A 15,243-nucleotide genomic window follows, 5' to 3' on the forward strand; every position below is an offset into this window, starting at 1 on the left:
TATGCAGATCTGAGCCTCCCCTCTCCTCCAGAAAGCTCTCAGGTTTCTGGAGAGGTGGGAGGGCTCCATAAACCTAGGCCTTCAGAACCTCCCTAGCCTGTCCTGAGGTGAACTCCTGCCTCACTCACAGGCTGATTCATCCCAGGCTGCTACTCAGACCTGGAGGGCATTACAGACGATTGACTGAGCACAGCAGGGGACTTAGAGTTCGACATTCCAGGAAGTGGGAGTTTTTAACAGGACTCCAGAGAAATAAATCTGCTTATATATACCACTGTATGGCTTTTTGTTTTTTAATAGACTTATTTTTTCCTTAGTCCTCATGCACACTGGACGTTTTTTCAGCTGCTGTTTTTGGCTTTTGGCATATTTTTCTACAGCCAGTAACCTCCTCAGCATGTTATCCGATGTGACCATGCACACATAGACTGTAATCAGCGTTTTTTGACAGGGCCATTTTTGGCTGGAAAAAAACCCAGGACTAGTGGGTTTCTAGAAGCGTTTTTTAGCTGTAAAAACGCTCTAACGCTGAAAACGTGGTAATACGTGGCAAACTAGCATTTTTGGACAGTTTTTTGAGCAAGAAAAAATATATTTTGGGAGAAAACAAACCTGTTAAAAACGGTAATGCAAAAACGCTAAAAACCGCTGAAAAACTCGCATTTTTATCGTGACTTTACACAGCTAACACTAGCAGCATTATTAAAATACCCGGTGTGCATGGAGCCTTATACTTAGGTTGACATGTTTCTCGGCAATGCAACACCCCTTTTTCAGGACCTCTTATTGTTTGTATACACAGGTATACTTCATTCCACCAGTTGTTACAAAGGGACAAAGTAAAACACGTGTAAACAAAAATAACCTGGCCTCAACTGCGTTGAGACCAACCCCGGGACTCCATTTTCCACCACGCAGACACCACAATGATGGCTAACACCGAATGACAGTAAGATCAAGAGTGGCAAGCATCTGTGTTTGGCTCTATGGCAGAGGATCTGTATCCTCTACAATGCCATAGGACTGAATGAGGGACAGATTATATTTGTATACAAATGTAAGTTATTTTGTTCATATGTAACAACTGGGAGATGAAGTACAGCCAGTGTATACAAACAAACAAAAGGTCCTGAAGAAGCAGTGTTGTATTGCTGTGAAACGTGTTCACCAAGTATAAGGCGCTAATGAGACAATTAGTGTCTCACAATTAGTGATTTTTGTTACTGGATGAGTACAACATATGATTGTTTTCATCATATATGAAAATGTTACCCTATGTTGAAACATAAAGAAATTTCTTACTTTTTTATATTGTGTCATACAGAGTAAACAGTGTGTGTATATAGAGTATATACACTGCTCAAAAAACTTAAAGGAACACTCTTTAATCAGAGCATCAAGTCAGTTAAAATTCTGGGATACTGATCTGGTCAGTTAGGTATCAGAGGGTGTTGTTAATCAGTTTAAGCTGCTTTGATGTTAATGAAATTGACAACAGGTGAACTAGAAAGGCAACAATGAGATGACCCCCAAAACAGGAATGGTTTTACAGGTCACTGACATTTTTTTCCCTCATCGTTTCTGACTGTGTTTCACTAGTTTTGCATTTGGCCAGGGTCAGTGTCATTACTGGTAGCATGAAGCGATACCTGGACCCTACAGAGGTTGCACAGGCAGTCTAACTCCTCCAGGATGGCACATCAATACGTGCCATTGCCAGAAGAGTTGCTGTGTCTCCCAGCACAGTCTCAAGAGCATGGAAGAGATTCCAGGAGACAGGCAGTTACTCTAGGAGAGCTGGACAGGGCCATAGAAGGTCCTTAACCCATCAAAAGGACCGGTATCTGCTCTTTTGTGGAAGGAGGAACAGGATGAGCACTGCCAGAGCCCTACAAAATGACCTCCAACAGGCCACGGGTGTGAATGTCTCTACCCAAACAATCAGAAACAGACTTCATGAGGGTGGCCTGAGGGCCCGACATCCTCTAGTGGGCCCTGTGCACCATAGAGCTCGATTGGCATTTGCCATTGAACACCAGAATTGGCCGGTCCGCCACTGGCGTCCTGTGCTTTTCACAGATGAGAGCAGGTTCACCCTGAGCACATGTGACAGACGTGAAAGGGTCTGGAGAAGCCATGGAGAACATTATGCTGCCTGTAACATTGTTCAGCATTTGGTGGTGGGTCAGTGATGGTCTGGGAAGGCATATCCATGGAGGGGCTCACAGACCTCTACAGGCTAGACAATGGCACCCTGACTGCCATTAGGTATCAGGATGAAATCCTTTGACCGATTGTCAGACCCTACGCTGGTGTAGTGGGTCCTGGGTTCCTCCTGGTGCACGACAATGCCCGGCCTCATGTGTTCAGAGTATGCAGGCAGTTCCTGGAGGATGAAGGAATTGATACCATTGAATGGCCCCCACGCTCATCTGGTCTAAATTCAATAGAACACCTCTGGGATATCATGTTTCGGACCATCCGTTGCCACCAGGTTGCACCTCAGACTGTCCAGGAGTTCAGTGATGTCCTGGTCCAGATCTGGGTAGAAATACCCCAGGACACCATCCATTGTCTCATTAGGAGCATTCCCCGACGTTGTCAGACATGCATACAAGAATGTGGGGCCATACAAACTACTGAATACCATTCTGAGTTGCTGCAATGAAATTTCAGCAAAATGGACTAGCCTGCTGCATCATATTTTCACTTTGATTTTCAGGGTATCTTTGAATTCAGTCCTGTATAGGTTGATAATTTTCATTTCCATCAAACGATGGGGCATCCTTATGTTCCTAACACATTGCCCAGTCCATATCAGTATAGATATCCAGCAGGAGATTTTTCCCCATTGACATCTGATGTGTTTACAAAGTTTTCCTTTAATTTTTTTGAGCAGTGTATATATATATATATATATATAGAGAGAGAGAGAGAGATAGGGAGAGGGAGAGAGATGTAAGGGCTGTATATATGACTTTTAAGGATGCTAGCATTTAAAGGCTATATAAATTATTGGATCTGTGAAAGTTTTTATCTCAGTCTTTGTTCTCATTGGGGAGATTTTCAGTCACTTCCTGTTCACATCACACCAGGACAAGAAATGAGAGGGCACAGGGTTCTCTGGGAGAGGAAGCTTTGGCTTACAGGCATAGGAAATTTTGTTATAAATTTTAGTAGCTCTTTCAAAGAGAGTAGCCTTTTTTGTCTTAGTTTGAACTTTCAATTTTAGGCCTTGGCTGGTCATAGTAAATTGTTGTTCCCTGCAAGATCTAGGTGCCTGGCTTTAAAGCAGAATGAAAAAAATCTGACAAATTGGCATGTGTGCATGTTTATATTTTTATAAATGGAGCATTACAAACATGGAAGTATGGCATTTGACAGGACCTCTTATTTCTCTGCAGCCGGAGGCACCTGTCGGGTGGTGTCTGCCCATCGCTGCTGCAACAGGAACCGTATTGAGGAGCGCTCACAGACGGTGCAATGTTCCTGCCTGCCTGGGAAGGTGGCTGGGACAACCAGGGACAAACCATCCTGTGTGGACGGTAAGCTGTGTATTGATAGTTCATAATCTGTGCTATTGATGTGGCTGATTTAGAGGTATAATTAAAAAACGATTTGCTGTTCTGCAAATCTGAATAAAATCTTTATTTTTTTCCATTAAAATGGACTTGGCATAGTCTGCATTTTGCAAAGGAGGGACCATTAAGAAAAAGCCTCCCTTTTGGCTTTGCAATTTTTGTTTTGTATGTAACACCCCACTAGTGTAGGATGCTAGGTAAATGTAGTTTTTGGCTCCTTCTGTAATCAAGGGAGCAGTGATCGTTTGTCCTGATCTGTTCAGGGTTTCACAGGCTGGGAGTTTGATTGCTTCCCCGCTCCTCAAGAAGAAGCTTCCAGACCTTAGGGAGGGAGATGCGAATAAACAGCCTGGATTTTTATCATACTTCTGCCAATCCCTGGAGAAGAGTGTCCAGAAAAGGGCTGGAAAGGTGATAAATAGTCTGAAGCACTGGAGTTCTGGGTTCTTTCTCCCCAGGAGGGTTTCAGAGTCTGAGAGGCTGCTGCCTTCAGGTAGCCCATGGACTGTGCAGCAGTTTAGAGGCCTCAGCTGTGTCAGGGCTGAGGGTATGGATGGATCTTGCTATAAACTGATTCCAGGACTTCACCACTAGGGATCTGGTCTTGAGAAGGACTGTCTTACTCATTGCACTGTGTCCAGAGGAATCTGGAAGGTGGCAGCTGTCCCAGGGACATGTGAGAAAAGACCCTAAACTGATCCCTGTGACTGTTCTGGAGATGGAACTGGGTACCAACAGTTGTGCATGGTGCAAGGTAGCCAGATGCCAAAGAACGTTGAATCATAGTCCTCAGCTGTGAGGTCTTAGACTGCTCAGAAACTGGCTTCATGGTCCCCAGCTGTGAGGTATTAGACTGTCCAACACCCACAAATGCGTAAGGAGAAGACGCAAGGACTCATTCACACAAGAACAGGGTGCAGGAAACACACGTTCCATATGAATTTCCTGCACGGCATTCAAAATGCAACTAAGTGTGCAATCTGCGGTTGGTGTCAACGTACTCCTAACACCCAAATGCAGATCACAAACACAATGTGTTTGCCTGCTCCAGATTGCAAGGTACTGCAGTGCATTTTGAAAGAAATTGCATGCATTATTTTTGCTATGATCTAGTGTAATTTCAACCACATTGAATTGCACAGGAATCACACAGGAATGCCTATGAGATATCAGTTGGTCCTCAATCTATTTTTGAGCATGTTTGGCATCATACCTTACTGCAGTATTTCTCAACCTTTTTTCAGTCAAGGCACCCTTTAAAATTATGGACAGTCCCAATGCACCCCATTCTAAAATGGAGTGCCTCAAGACTGTCCAAAATTTTAAAAGGGCACCCTAAAATGTGAAAAATGATTCTAATAGTTTTATAGAAGGCAGCTACACCCACACATGTAGGACACCCAACATTAGAGTCGATTTATTCTTCCAAAGCACATACACTTTTGCACACTGGTACTGACTAGTATTCCATTGTTTCTCTTCTCCCTCAGTTTTTCTCCATCTCTGAGCTAATGTGACCCCAGCACTGATGGAGAGGGGCAGGGGAGGTTCAAACAAGGATGCTGTGTAGGCAGCTGACATCCTCCTTATCAACTGATGATGTCATTGGTTGTCAGGCCGGTGGCTAGAAGGTCATAATGGTGCACAATGAAAACCTGTGGCTTTGTGTAACTAAAAGGCAGGCTTGTTCCACCCACTTGCTTGTATACAAGTTTTGGGAAATTTTTAGACATTTTGCCAAGGAACCCCTGATGAAATCTCAAAGCACCCCAGGTACCCTGGTTGAGAAAGGCTGCCTTACTATGTACAGCAGTGTTTCTTAACCAGGGTGCCTAAACAATTTCTTATTTGGGTTCCTCTGGGGTGCCACAGGATCCAGTTTGCCCTGGTCATGAGTTGTCATGGTGCAGGAAGGTCTGCTGGCTGCCAGCACCATAACAACCAGTTATGCTCTAGGACAGGATGGACAGCATCAGTCAGTGCTATCGTGTAAGCACCTGGCCCACCTGCATCATGGCAACAGATAATGCTGATCCAGGACAGGTAGCATGCATGGTCACTCCTAGCATTCACTAGAGTACAGAAGTCCACCCTCTCCAGACTTCCTTCATCTCCTGCCCTCTGCCTCACTATTGAAGCCAAAAGGTAGGGTTCTGAAGTGAAGAGGGGACTGTGTGATTGGGGGACTCTGTGATGATAGGGAGACTGAAGTGATGGAGCGCTCACATGTACAGGGGCCTCTGATGTGTACAGGGCCATCTGACATGAAGAGGGACCTCTACCATAAAGGGGGGACCTCTGATGTGATGGGGGACCTCTGACGTGAAGGGGAGCTTCTGATGTGAAGTTTATTTCATCAAGGTGGTTGTGTGCAATGTCCCAGGGTCAGGTTTCTCATTAATAAGTAACATTTATGTTTTTTACATTAGGCTGAGGTGCCTCAAAAATTTTAAAAAGGTGCCACAATTGAAAAAAAGTTGAGAAACTCTTATGTCCAGTTTTCTAAAGCAAACAATTTTTGGTGAATATGTAGCAAGGTGTCGTACCTAAAGATCCTAACAGTAAACCGATCAAAGATCTTTTATGTAAGCATAGAAGGCAGCACTACTGCATTTTATAAGAAAATCAGTTTGCCTTGACAATTCCAGTTCTTTTTGCAGCTTCCATAGTGATGGGGAAATGGTGGTGCGACATGGAGCCCTGCCTGCAGGAGGAAGAATGTCAGACGCTGCCTGACAACTCCGGATGGATCTGTTTCCAGGGAGGACGCATCAAGACCACTAAGGTTAGCGTGATCTGCCAACAAATCAAAACAGGCCCGCACCCCTCTGCTGTCATATTTCATATCATCAAAATTCCCAGCTACATACAGCATACTCTACCATGATATGGTTGATGCTGGGGCTGTGTTCACCATGATGCATTTTATATGTACTTAATTTCAATGTATGAAAGTTCATGACAGCTGGAGAAATGCGGATCTTCTGAATTAAAATGCACAGAAAACACGAGAAGAAGAAAAATAAATCTTAAGACTGCAATGGTACTGGTAATATCAGACCTATATTGACTTAGAGTGACACTAAATGATATCTTTATTTTTCAAAAATAATCCATACATATCCTCTAATTGATGACCCAGTAATCTATTTTTATCAATATACTTCTTACTTACCTGCCTCCTTGTATCATTCTCCATGAGCTCCCAAACTTCTTATTTTCCATCTCACTTCCCTTTTTTGGAATGAGCAGTGCAGGCTAGTTGTAGTCATGTGCACTGTTCTTTGGGCAAATCCTACAGTTCATAGTCTATCTCAGGAGCTAGCAAGAGGAAGGGGGCTATGTTTCCACATACACCAGTACCATGAAGAACATCTCCTCTAACAGGAAGGCAGACCACAGCACCAAAAAAAGGAATTTAGGGCTGAGAGCAATAGAAGGGACTCTATTGAGTTAATGCAGAGTTCCAGTCATTTTTCAGTTTAATAAAAGTTAAAAGCTACAAAAACTGGAGCTGCTGACTTTTAACAGATGCTCACCAGTCCCAGGCTCCAGCAATGTGCTCAACCAAACCATTCCTTCCCTCAATCTTCTGTCCCCGGCGCTGGCATCTCAACTGTGGGCACCCAGCTGTGACAGCTTGCAGCTGCACAGCCGGGTGCCCACTACGCATGAGCGACCAGCGCTGTGCATTGTGAATGGCCCCACAGACTTCTGGGACCTGTGACATGTCGCAGAAGACTGTGGGGAGGGAGGGGGAGAAGAGGACTTCTGCTCGGATTGACTAGGTGATCCGAGCAGAAGTGGGAGTGGGTGCCCCCCAAAAATAAGTGCTATTTTGTGAGGAGGAGGGGAAGGAGGCTTTAAAGAGGAACTTCCCCTTTTTGGTGGAGCTCCACTTTAAGAATTCATACTTCAATAGAATTTTTTAAAGCTGAGTTTAGTGTCATTTTAACCTAACTCAGCTTAACTCTAGCCAAAACATCTATTTTATTTTGGATTGACTGGGAGGGCTAAGAGCCTTGGCCTTGTTTTTAATGCTGTGTCTCTATTAGGGACATTTCCCCTTACTTCCTATGAGGACAGGGACACATATAAAAGAATATAAAAGAGTGAGGAAAGATTAGAACTGTTGTCAAGGTTTTTTGTCCATGTCTCCCAACTGCTACCCCACATTTCTATGTGTGTCACACGGACAGACAGTGAGTGAAAATGTCCACAATGGAGTCACAGATAGAGCTAAAATGAAAGAAAATTGATTGGAAAAGAGTTTATCTGAGGCAGATAGAGGTTGTGGTGTGGCGGTCAAGCGTAGCTCAAACACATATGGTCCCAACGAGGCTGGCTCGCAGTCTCAGGTATAAGCTCAGGTTGTCCACCCAAAAAAGAAAAGAGAAGGAGACAGCAGAGCCCTTATAGTGTATTAAATTGCTCGATAAGTGGTATGTTTTTTAACTGCAAAAAAATTAAGAATCCCTCAAAAATATGGCTCCATAATGGGAAGAAAAGGAAAAGAGGAAAAAAGTTAGTATTAACTTACAGCTGTTTAGGCTGCAGTCACCCAAAGGTATGGGAACAACAAGCAACATTCTGAGAGCGCCAGTCTAGAAAACCCATCTAAACGCAGGGAAGTGGTGGTTGATCCCTATGCCTTGGGTGTTCCCCTCCTTGGTCCTATCTGGGGTTCTCAGGCGGGTGCAAGCAGTGGGTTGTGTGCAAAAGGAGTTTGCAGTAAAAAGGCCGTCAGTGGTTCAATCAGCAGAGCCGCCCGATATAGGATATATAAAAATAGGTAGGAGTTGTCAACCGTACTTGAATAATAGGGTTCTTTAGTTCACCAGATAAAACATGTTTCGTGGCTAAACTTGCCACTTTCCTCAGTCCAGGGTAAAAGCAAACGTACCTGCTAGGTAAAGGTTACATAGAAAACATGGGTTTTTTCACATAATGCATATGAAATATACTATTTATATATATATATATATATATATATATATACACACAGTGCCTTGAAAAAGTATTCATATCCCTTGCAATTTTCCACATTTTGTCACATTACAACCAAAGATGTAAATGTATTTTATTGGGATTTTATGTGATCGACCAACACAAAGTGGCACATCATTGTGAAGTGGAAGGAAACTGATAAATGGTTTTCAATATTTTTCATAAATAAATCTGTGAAAAGTGTGGCGTGCATTTGTATTCAGCCCATTTTGACATTTTTGCCCATTCTTCTTTGCAAAATAGCTCAAGTTCTGTCAAGTTGGATGGAACAGCAATTTTCAAGTCTTGTTGCCACAGATTCTCAATTGGATTTAGGTCTGGACTTTGACTAGGCCATTCTAACACATGACTATGCTTTGGTCTAAACCATTCCATTGTAGCTCTGGCTGTATGTTTAGGGTCATTGTCCTGCTAGTAGGTGAACCTCCGCCCCAGTCTCAAGTCTTTTGCAGACTGTAACAAGTTTTCTTTTAAGAGTGCCCTGTATTTGGCTCCATCCATCTTCCCATCAACTCTCACCAGCTTCCCTGTGGAAGAAAAGCATCCCCACCACATGATACTGCCACCACTATGTTTAACGGTGGGGATGGTGTGTTCAGAGTGATGTGCAGTGTTAGTTTTCCACCACACATAGCATTTCAATTTTGGTCTCATCTGACCAGAGCACCTTCTTCCACATGTTTGCTGTGCCCCCCACATGGCTTCTTGCATACTGAAAACAGGACATTTTATGGCTTTCTTCCAACAATGGCTTTCTTCTTGCCACTCTTCCATAAAGGTCAGATTTGTGGAGTGCATGACTAATAGTTGGCCTGTGGACAGATTCTCCCACCTGAGCTGTGGATTTCTGTAGCTCCTCCACAGTTACCATGAGCCTCTTGGCTGCTTCTCTGATTAATGCTCTCCTTGCCCGGCCTGTCAGTTTAGGTGGATGGCCATGTCTTGGTAGGTTTGCAGTTGTGCCATACTCTTTCCATTTTCGGATGATGGATTGAACAGTGCTCTGTGAGATGTTCAAAGCTGGGGATATTTTTTTATAACCTAACCCTGCTTTAGACTTCTTCATGACTTTATCCCTGACCTATCTGGTGTGTTCCTTGGCCTTCATGATGCTGTTTGTTCCCTAATGTTCTCTAACAAACCTCTGAGGGCTTTGAGGGCACAGAAAAGCTGGATTTATACTGAAATTAAATTACACACAGGTGGATTCTATTTACTAATTAGGTGACTTCTGAAGGCAATTGGTTCCACTAGATTTTAGTTAGGGGTATCAGAGTAAAGTGGGCTGAATGTAAATGCACGCCACACTTTTCATATATTTATTTGTAAAAAAAATTTGAAAACCATTTATCATTTTCCTTCCACTTCACAATTATGTGCCACTTTGTGTTGGTCTATCATATAAAATCCCAATAAAATACCTTTACGTTTTTGGATGTGACTGGCTGATTAGCCATTTGTGTAACCAAGCAATAGAACAGGTGTAACTAATAAAGTGGCTGTTGAGTGTGTATATATCATATAAAAAAAATTATAAAATTGATATTATCAGTATAATCACATGAGAGAGTAATCAGATGTATAAGATGAGAAATAAAAATTAGAAATAAAAATTCAGAAAGGTGAATGCACCAATAATAGGGTATGGCAACATGGTTACATAAGGTACATGTTATTTATCACATGATCTATATGGAATGTATAAAAAATTCATTATTTAATAGACGTGCACGCTGGAGATTTTCATTTAGTTTTGGATGCATTCGTTCATTGAAGAATTTTGTTTTGTGATATTTGTTACATTGAACCAATTCATTTTGGGTATTCATTTCATTATATTCTGCATTTGTTTCATATATTCGTTGGTCGGGGTGAATTAAAAAAATTATTTTCCAAAGATTGCTATATATTAGTTTTCAAATTCAATATTTCAGGTGGATTTGTTATTTATATATCAAAACTATTCAGAAGGAATTGATATTTTCGGATGCAACGGAGTGAATAATTCAAAATTAGGCGGCACCAAATTTTTCACTGTGACCTTAAAGCAAATAATGGGTGCCGCTCAGGCTAGAGGTGCTGGTCCATAGCTGACCGTTCTGGACCAACACTGGCCAGGAAAGAAGCTTGTCTTGGCTCCAAACTTCAGTGTAGCAAAGAAAAAGTCTATGTGCCGCACATCATAACAGACCTATGTGGAAGGAGTGAATGGCAGCCTCGGCTCCAGCTAGGCCACACCTAGGGGCGGACTGACCATTTAGAAACTCGGGCACTGCCCGAGGGCCCGGGGTCAGTAGGGGGCCCCATGAGATGCCCCTGGTACCTTTTTCATAGGCTTTTTTGGGCCCCATGATCCCCTATTGCCCAGGGGACCTATGAGTTGTCAGTCCGCCCCTGGCCACGCCCTCAACACATTTTGCTCTGCCCCTCAGAACTTAATCATGGGGATCATGTTATGATGTACGGAACATGGACTTTCTCTTTGCTACACCAAATTTTTAAAACTTAAAAATTGCATTAGCCCATGGAATTGAACTGACTGACTGTGACAATTACAAATTCAATTTAAACCAAAACTTTACTCGAATCTGAATTATCAAACGAATTTGGAAATTAAATTTATTTCCCCATGGGTCTGAACTGCTGTTGCATCATGTAATATCATCCAAATGAAAGGAATGCATTCATTCATTTTGTTATAACCTTTTTTGGATTCTTTTACATTGGTTACTATATCCATTCGGAGATTCCTATACATCCGAATCTCAGAAAATCAAATTTTTTGAACGAAAATTGATTTGTTATGTAACAAAAAGCACGTCTATTATTTTGCATGGTATGATCAAATATAATATGACCATGAAAAAAAGTAGCCTTTTTATGGCATTTCTTATTACATTGATCCTAAACTGGTACTCCATCTAGTGGCCATAAAGGATATTTTCCCCCAGTATGACATCATTTAATCACTGACACCTCTTACCCTATATCAATATTCTCACCATGTTACAATCCTATCCATACCCTGTTACTGGCGCAGTTACCATCTAGAATTCTAGACTCCAGACTACTTGTTCTTGTGATCATATTATATCTAATCATATGTATCATTTATTATTTTTCATTTTATATAGATCATGTGATAAATCCCATGTACCTTATGTAACCATGTTGCTATCTCAACCATACCCTATTACTGGCATATTTACCTTTCTGAATCTGTATTTCTCCATTTTCATTACTCATCTTATACATCTGAGTACTCTCTCTCTCATGATTCCACCTGAACATACCATTTTTTTTACAAATGAATTAATAATTAAAAAAAATGTATGTATGTATATATATATATATATATATATATATATATATATTGTGAGAACTCGCTTTAAATGGTAGAGCTTTTTAAAGCACACAGCAACTTGCTTCTTTTTTTTAAGGGCTGTTTTAGCCCACTTTTATTTAAATAAAAAGTTCCAGAAAGCTTCCCACGCAGGGGTATCCACCATCACACACATGAAACAAAATTCAGCCTGCTGGCTCTCTCAGATAATAACAATGTTCCTCTTCAGGCTAAAGTCTGTCTCCTGCAGACTCTTTCCGAAATGGCTTTTCCGCACACAGCTAGCCAGTAGCACACAGCTAGTCTGGCTTCCACCTCTCCTTGGTGAAGCCCTCCTGACTCCAAGGCAGAGACCTCCTGTCTGCCGGGGTGGAGCCCTCCTGACTCCTGTCTGTCGGGGTGGAGACCAGAATCATGGCCCGGCCTCTATGAAAAGGCCTGCACACACCTTTGCAATCAGTCTCCTGGCCATTCCCAAAACCTGGTCCCAGGATTGGAGATTTCATCCCTCCCAAATTGCTTTGAAATCTCCAGGCTCCAGGTCCCAAAATGGACCTTACAAAGAAATGAGGAAAGTGAAAAGCCACTTTCCTCTGTATCAAACACGTACCCTGGAGCCCATCAACCTGCCTTGTTGAGAATCCCGGGTGAAATGACCTTTCAACATCGTGACAGATCGCCACACTGTCACAATATATATATACAGTATATATATACACACACACACATACATACTACTGTATGTATGTTTATACAGTCATGGCCCCTGCATTTCTGTCAGATAATGCACCACTTCACCCAGAAAATTACAAATGTTTAGGCACTCTCATGTTTGTTTCTTTTGTTTGTATTGGTATTTCACAAAAAAGTAGAGAAACAAAAAGCCAAATCTGATACATTCCATGCAAAACCCCAAAAATGGACTGGACAAAATTATTGGCACCCTCAATTTAATATTTGGTAGCACACCCCTTGGAAAAAATAACTGAAAAAATTTGCTTCCTGTAACCACCAATGAGCTTCTTCCACCTCTCTACTGGAATTTTGGACCACTCTTCTTTCGCCAACTGCTCCAGATCTCTCAGATGGGATTCTGGACTCCTTGCTGTCCATTTCAGTACTCTTTGTCTGAAACCATTTCTGGGTGCTTTTTGACGTGTGCTTTGGGTCATTGTCCTGCTGTAAGATCCATGACCTCTGATGGAGACCCAACTTTCTGACACTGAGCCCTACATTGGACCCCAGAATTCTTTGTTAGTCTTCAGATTTCATAATGCCATGCACACGGTTAAGACATCCAGTGCCTGAAGCAGCAAAGCAACCCCAAGACCAGGGGCGGACTGACCATTTAGGTGCTCGGGCAATGCCCTGAGGGCCCGGGGTAAGTAGGGGGCCCCATGAAATGCCCCTGGTACCCTTCATAGGCTTTTTTGGGTGTGGTTTGAGTGTGGGCGAGGACACAGGGGCCCCATGATTACCTATTGCCCGGGGGCCCCATGAGTTGTCAGTCCGCCCCTGCCCAAGACATAAGTGAACTTCCACCATGTTTGACTGTAGGGACTGTATTCTTTTCTTTAAAGGCATCATTTCTTTTTCTGAAAACAGTAGAATGATGGGCTTTACCAAAAAGCTGTCATTTTGTTTTGTCTGTCAACAGCACATTCTCCCAAAAGGATTTTGGCTTCCTCAGGTAAGTTTTGGCAAACTCCAATCTGATATTTAATATTTCTGTGTCAGCAGTGGGGTCCTCCTGGGTCTCCTACCATAGCGCCCCTTTTCATTCAGATGGTGACATAAAGTGCAAGCTGGCATGGTTGTACCCTGTGCCTGAAGGTCAGCTTGAATTTGTCTGGAAGTTGATTGATGTCCACCATGCGATCAATCCTTCTTTGCAATCTTTGATCAATTTTTGTCTTTCGGCCATGCCCAGGAGGATTAACTACAGTGCCATGGGCTGTAAACTTCCTGACAATGTTGCACACAATGGACATAGGAACATTAAAATCTCTGGAAATAAATTTGTAACCTTGAGATTGTCCATGCTTTTCCACAATTTTTGTTCGCAAATCCTCAGACAATTCTTTGCTGCTTTTTCTCTTCTCCATGCTCCATGTGGCACATAGAGACACACAACAGAAAGGTTGAGTCAATTTTTCACCATTTTAACTGGTTGCCAGTGTGATTTCTATATTGTCAGCACCTGTTAATTGATACAGACAAGTTTAATTACAAATTACAGGAGCATCACAAACTTGGAATGCAATTATTTCTTACAATTTTGAGAAGGTGCCAATCATTTGGTCCAGTCCATTTTTGGGGTTTTGTGTGGAATGTGTCAGATTTGGCTTTGTTGTTTTTCCACTTTTTTGTGTCATACCAATACAAACAAAAGAAGTAAACATGAGAATGCCGAAATATTTGTAATTGCAACAATTTTCTGGGCGAAGTGATGCATTATCTGACAGAAATGCAGGGGTGCCAATATTTTTGACCATGACATATATATATATATATATATATTACACATTATGTTAAAAAAAAAAAAACATATAACCTATGTAATCTTTAACCACAGATCTGTTGTTTGGTTTCACCCTGAATTGAGAAAGTGGCAAGTTTAGCCACAAAATGCAAGTTATTTGGTGAATTACAGAAACGTTTTGTTCAAGTAAAGTCAATGACTCCTGCCTATATTTATACATCCTATTCTGGGCACCTCTGCTGATCGAACTACCGATGGGATTTTTACTAAAAACTCCTCTTGCACACCACCCAATTCCAGGCAGATATTTTCTTTAAAAATCATTAAATGCATTTTTTAAACTCATCTATTATACATTTTTGAATCTGTCTTTATATGAGCTCAGGTAATCTCCCAAATAGCAAGTCTCAGACTAGGAAAGGGAAGAGTAGCACTGTGAGTCAGCCAGGGTTAGCTACATTGCAGAGTACTGTCAGTCTTTGGGCTTGTATCAAAGACATCAGTTTGGGATGATTCTAAAGTTCAGAAATCATCGACAGGTGCATTTGACCTGCAGCTGAGCTCCTTCTAGTAGGTGTTGCATTTTCAGACTTGTATAGGAATGCAAAACCTGTCTAATGCAAGCAAAAGCCCACTGACACAGAAACTAACCCTTAGCTCTTGCTGACAGTGGAAGAGAGCAGAGTGATGATGTGAATGCGTTTTCTTACAGTATTACCTGCTGCTGTTTTCTTCAGGCCAGGAAAAAAAATTCATGAAAGCAACAAATAGCTGCCTAAGGTTTAAGTTACATGATAGTGTGTAAGAACAGTTAATTGTGCTCAATCACG

General features: G+C 42.0%; 1 protein-coding gene across 2 annotated transcripts in view; it reads left to right on the forward strand.

Annotated features, from left to right (window-relative positions):
• LOC149463458 (chemokine-like protein TAFA-1) overlaps window positions 1-15,243 on the forward strand; it is a 39,710-nt gene that overhangs the window by 14,723 nt on the left and 9,744 nt on the right. For both annotated transcript variants that reach the window (XM_089674987.1, XM_089674988.1), the window contains exons 3-4: window positions 3,405-3,545; window positions 6,242-6,366. In XM_089674987.1, coding sequence (XP_089531113.1) covers window positions 3,405-3,545; window positions 6,242-6,366 — 266 coding nt within the window. The remainder of the gene's footprint in view (window positions 1-3,404; window positions 3,546-6,241; window positions 6,367-15,243) is intronic.

Source organism: Staurois parvus, unplaced genomic scaffold, assembly GCF_062004578.1.
Source record: "Staurois parvus isolate SC_StPar_1 unplaced genomic scaffold, SC_StPar_1.0 ptg000154l, whole genome shotgun sequence".
NCBI classification, from domain to species: domain Eukaryota; kingdom Metazoa; phylum Chordata; class Amphibia; order Anura; family Ranidae; genus Staurois; species Staurois parvus.